At 35.2% G+C, this 5,000-nt stretch overlaps 1 protein-coding gene across 1 annotated transcript in view; it reads right to left on the bottom strand.

Moving 5' to 3' along the window:
• LOC138698658 (monocarboxylate transporter 2-like) overlaps positions 1-5,000 on the bottom strand; it is a 280,932-nt gene that overhangs the window by 13,599 nt on the left and 262,333 nt on the right. Inside the window, exon 5 of the mRNA XM_069824802.1 lies at positions 4,615-4,736. Within this exon, the coding sequence (XP_069680903.1) occupies positions 4,615-4,736 (122 nt within the window). The remainder of the gene's footprint in view (positions 1-4,614; positions 4,737-5,000) is intronic.

Here is a 5,000-nt window from a genome sequence, read left to right as displayed (position 1 = left end):
GTAACACACATATCAATTTCCCTCTTCTTACCGCTTAAGACCGACATTCATTTTACTGCTTTAGGCTTTTAACATATTATTTTTAGAGACGTTTAACATAGTAATAATTATAAATTGGAAACTTACCCCTGCAATTTCACCTAAATTGCAATGTTAATTATTGTTTTTAAATATTTGCAAAAATTAAGTAAAGACTACTACTCCACGAAACTTATTGCATTCCTGATACAAGTAACATTAAGGAAGCCGTGAAAAAATCAACACGATTCCAGATGCCGATGTTATTACTGCAATATGTTATATAAATAATATTGTTAAAATATTAAAATGAAAAATAAATCATTACATAACCTTACCGTTTGTTTTAAGTTCGCATTTATAGACTGGGGGAAAAAAAGACAGACGTATATCACGGCCTGCTGCAATATAGTAAACACAGAAAATATTTTATAGCAACAATGTTGAAGAGAGATATTTTGGTTTTCCGAAGCTGCCGTCATTGAACAGAAACCAACATGGAGATTTCATTGCAAGTAATTAGAAATTCCTCTTTCAGGTATGTAATAAACGATCTTCGCACAAAATAATGTACGATACACGAGCGGTATGTTTGTTTTCATGTTCTCGGAAATTAAAAAAAGCTCAACTACGTTTCGCTTTTTCAATCTTTTCCTCGAACATGAAAACATCATCATACCGCTCTTGTAACGCATATTACTATTTCGGTTAGTTGTTAAAGTAAGTGATATTGTGAAACTGTAACGTTCCATAGAAGGCTTATGTTTATACAGGGACATCATTTTATTTTTACTAACATTTCTGATATTAACCTGGCTATACCTTTGGATCAACGGTTGCTACCCCCTTCCACGACTGGAGTTCGATGGCGTAATATACAAACAAATCACTTTACTAGGTATAGGAGGGAAGAAAAGTAGTTCATCCATTTACGTAAACTAGGAAATATCGCGATTTTGAGTTTGATCATTTTCATTAGGTTTTTGTTTAATCAAAATACAGTACAGTATTAATAATAAGTGTTTTTACTCACGAACCGAGCTGTCCATGCGGACGTATTCATTATGCAGTGTATATTATACTGTCTACAGCACATTAGCGTACAATATAGAGAATGAAGTTAAATTGACTATTACACTCTTACTACGTCATACTACTTTTGACCAATAAAACGGTACGAAAGGACGTATTTCAACCAATCATGGCTGCTTATCGCACAATTTTATCGCGTCCCTAGCATTTGTTTAATTTTATCGCGTCCCTAGCATTTGTTTCTTTGTTTGCCAACATTTGAAACTGCGCTGGTCTGGACGTCAAAAATATATATATAATTACAAACCACTCCAGTCGATGCACAGCAGTTTCAAATATGACTCGCATTGGCATTCAAGAACAAGAATTAATAAAAATCACTGATCATACCTATGCATCTTCTGAAATCCTATTTACAAATAAATGAAGAGCGCCATTCGGAAATTCTGAATAAGTTGAATACACCATGTAGGCCTACATCAACGAGTGCCACTTCTATTACGCACACGTCCAATATAACATCAATTGAACCACCAACCACATTCAAATTTGAAAATTGTACATTCAATAATTATTCCTTTTAAAATTATTCCTGTTTATTTTTCATGCCATCGTCGTTAATTAAAACTTTTCTAACACTTGTGTATATTAGTTAGGTTATGTTATAGCTTCTGCTATATGATATTATGGATAGTCACGTATCAGAGATTGTTTAATATTTAGATTTATTGAAAATCATCTGTCAAGTGACGTTGATTACTGGGATCCGGATGATTGAAGTGGAATGCAACTGTTTTAATAAAAATGAAACCGAATCAACAAAGCCTTCTTGACTAGCAACACTGCCATCGTGATCTAGATCGAGAAGGCATTGTTAGTAATCATAACTCACTACTGCCATCTAGCATGCATCTAGCGTAATATTTGTAGTGTTGAGATGGTACAATAATACATTTTTAGACAGTTGTATTTTCGTAAGTCAATTAATATTTTATTGTATTGGAGTACTTCGTTACTTCTAATCTTTATATACTTTCTTCTAATCGTGTAATAGTCAATTAAATCCCACTCGAGTTTTAATGTTCTCTAGATAAATCAAAACCTCTAGTGAGATTCCTGTTGAAAAATAATCATAATATGGATATTTAAACATATTTTTAAAAATGGTGGCCGTTCATTTTGATACAGGCTTCAGTTCTAATGTGTGTAATTCCAATTACCAGTTTCGTCCTTCGTACTAGTAACTCATGTTGAAATAATTCTGTACCTACTCTATAAAAGAGTACCTTACGTACCGTAAATTCAATCTTCACTTCTGCCCGATCCGAAAAGATAAAATTACTCAGACATGCTATCTACTGTCCGTCCAAGTGGTTATGTCGCATGATCGTAGAAAGGAGGGAAATCATGTGACAGTTAATTACTTAACGAGGCCCTTTCATTTAAGGTATTTTAAACAGTTGTATGGGTATAATATTACGTAGACGTCCAATTGCTAACAGAAATTAATGTTCTCAGAAAAGAGCTAAGACAGCCCAGCCACTAGCCTTTACAGAGAGGCGAATAGAAGCAGGTGGGGGAAACCGGGATGCGACGTAGGCTAATGGACGACAGTCCCTGTGCGAAAATGATTCAATATTGAAAGCTCTTTCGTCACTGGAAAAAGCGAACATATTTTTGGAACGTACTGTGACGGTAAGGCTACCATGACTGTATATGCGGTCTTGGATCTGTGTGGAGGACGGTTGAACTTCATTAGTAGAAGGGGTGGGAGTGAAGTACATTCAAAAACTCAGGTACAATAAAAATTGAAGTAAAAATAAAATGATGTTCCTGTACATCTTGATTACACAACTTTTAACACTGTATCACTTCGGAATATGTATGGTAAGACTTTCCTGTGTTAAATTTCAACGTACCTGGTTTACATGTTTCGACCTATTTATGGGTCATCTTCAGAACTGGTCGTTGTTGGTCTTGGCGCCACTTGTTCTGTTTCCTGTGAGGGTGTGTTCCTGTGGTATAGTGTAGAGTCAAAGAGTGTGTGTGTGTGTTTTGAAGTTGAGTTGTGTGTTGAGAATTTCGTTGGGGTGTGTTTTTGTGTGTCTGTATATTTCATATTGTTCTAGAGTGTTGAGTTTCTGTCTTTGTGGTTGGATGTGTAGTATTTCCATGTCTGTGTTGATGTCTTTGTGGGTGTGGTTAGCATTTGTGATGTGTTCTGCATATGTGGAGGTGTTTTGTAATTTTGTTATGGCTTTGATGTGTTCTTTGTAACGTGTTGGAAATGATCTGCCTGTCTGTCCTATGTAGAAGTTGTTGCAGGTGTTACATTTGAGTTAGTATACGCCTGTGTGGTTGTATTTGTTTGTTTGTGTGTCGAGATGTTTTTGTAGAGTGTTATTTCTTCTGTGTGCGATGTTGTAATTTAATTTCTTGAATGAGGTTGCAATTTTGTGTTTGTTTTTGTTTTCATATGTTAGTGTGATATATTTTTTGTGTTCTTGTGTTTGTGTTGTATTCATAAGTTTTTTGTGATTATGTTTTGTCTTACGTATTATGTTGTCTATTATGTTGGGGTTGTATCCGTTTTCTTGTGCTTCTACATAGGACAGACAGGCAGATCATTTCAAACACGCTACAAAGAACACATCACAGCCATAACAAAATTACAAAACACCTCCACATATGCAGAACAGAACACAACACAAATGCTAACCACACCCACAAAGACATCAACACAGACATGGAAATACTGCACATCCAACCAAAAAGCCAGAAACTCAACACACTAGAACAATATGAAATATACAGACACACGAAAACACACCCCAACGAAATTCTCAACACACAACTCAACTTCAAAACACACACTCTCTTTGACTCCACACTATACCACAGGAACACACCCTCACACGAAACAGAACAAGTGGCGCCAAGACCAGCAACGACCAGTTCTGAAGATGACCCATAAATAGGTCGAAAACATGTAAACCAGGTACGTTCAAATTTAACACAGGAAAGTCTTACCATACATATTCCGAGGCTTATGTTTGTTTTCGTTTAGGTTTTTTAAAGTAAGTGAGTGAGTCGGTTTTAGTCTCGCTATTCAGGCAGTATTATTGTGAACATCTCAAATCTAGTTTCCTACACTTAGTTCGTCATAAAGAGGCCCTTCCTAACACTTGTACTGCCCTCTGGCCTCAAATACTGAAATACATTTGGAAATGCGCCGTATAGTCTAATTCGTTGGCCATTAATGACGAAGAATAACATTTTCATTATAATATTTATTTTTTAAGTATTTACCTTCATTCAACTCCTACCTCACGAAACTTGTATTTAGGATTTTTCTGCTACGTGTTATATACAATCAACAAGAGTTTGTTGAAGTCATCCCTACAGACATCACAGCGCCTGAACGTAGTTTAAAATCTTTATAAAATACTCAGGAACATTGCAATCTCACCCAAAGAAATTATCATAAAAGCACAGAAATCAGATATCCTAAAAACTGTTCGCAGTTCAAATGGTACTCTTGGAGAGACATGAAGCCGCGCTCACCTGAGATGGGCACTCCGATGGCGATGGGGATGGCCTGCGAGCACTGCACGAAGCCCCACGTGCGTGCGAAGTTGCGTGCCCGCACGCGCTCGTACGTGTACATCTTGAGGGAGTAGTGGTACCTGCAGCCGGGCAGTTTAAATAGATAGATAAATAAATACATAAATAAACGAACGAATGAATAAATGAATAAATAAATAAATAAATAAATAAATAAACGAACGAATAAATGAATAAATGAATAAATAAATAAATAAATAAATAAATAAATAAATAAATAAATAAATAAATAAACGAACGAATAAATGAATAAATAAATAAATAAATAAATAAATAAATAAATAAACGAACGAATGAATAAATGAATAAATGAATAAATAAATAAA

This window comes from Periplaneta americana, chromosome 4 (genome assembly GCF_040183065.1).
Source record: "Periplaneta americana isolate PAMFEO1 chromosome 4, P.americana_PAMFEO1_priV1, whole genome shotgun sequence".
NCBI classification, from domain to species: domain Eukaryota; kingdom Metazoa; phylum Arthropoda; class Insecta; order Blattodea; family Blattidae; genus Periplaneta; species Periplaneta americana.
Note: the sequence above shows the minus strand (reverse complement) of the source record. Positions and strands in the feature narration are given on the sequence as shown.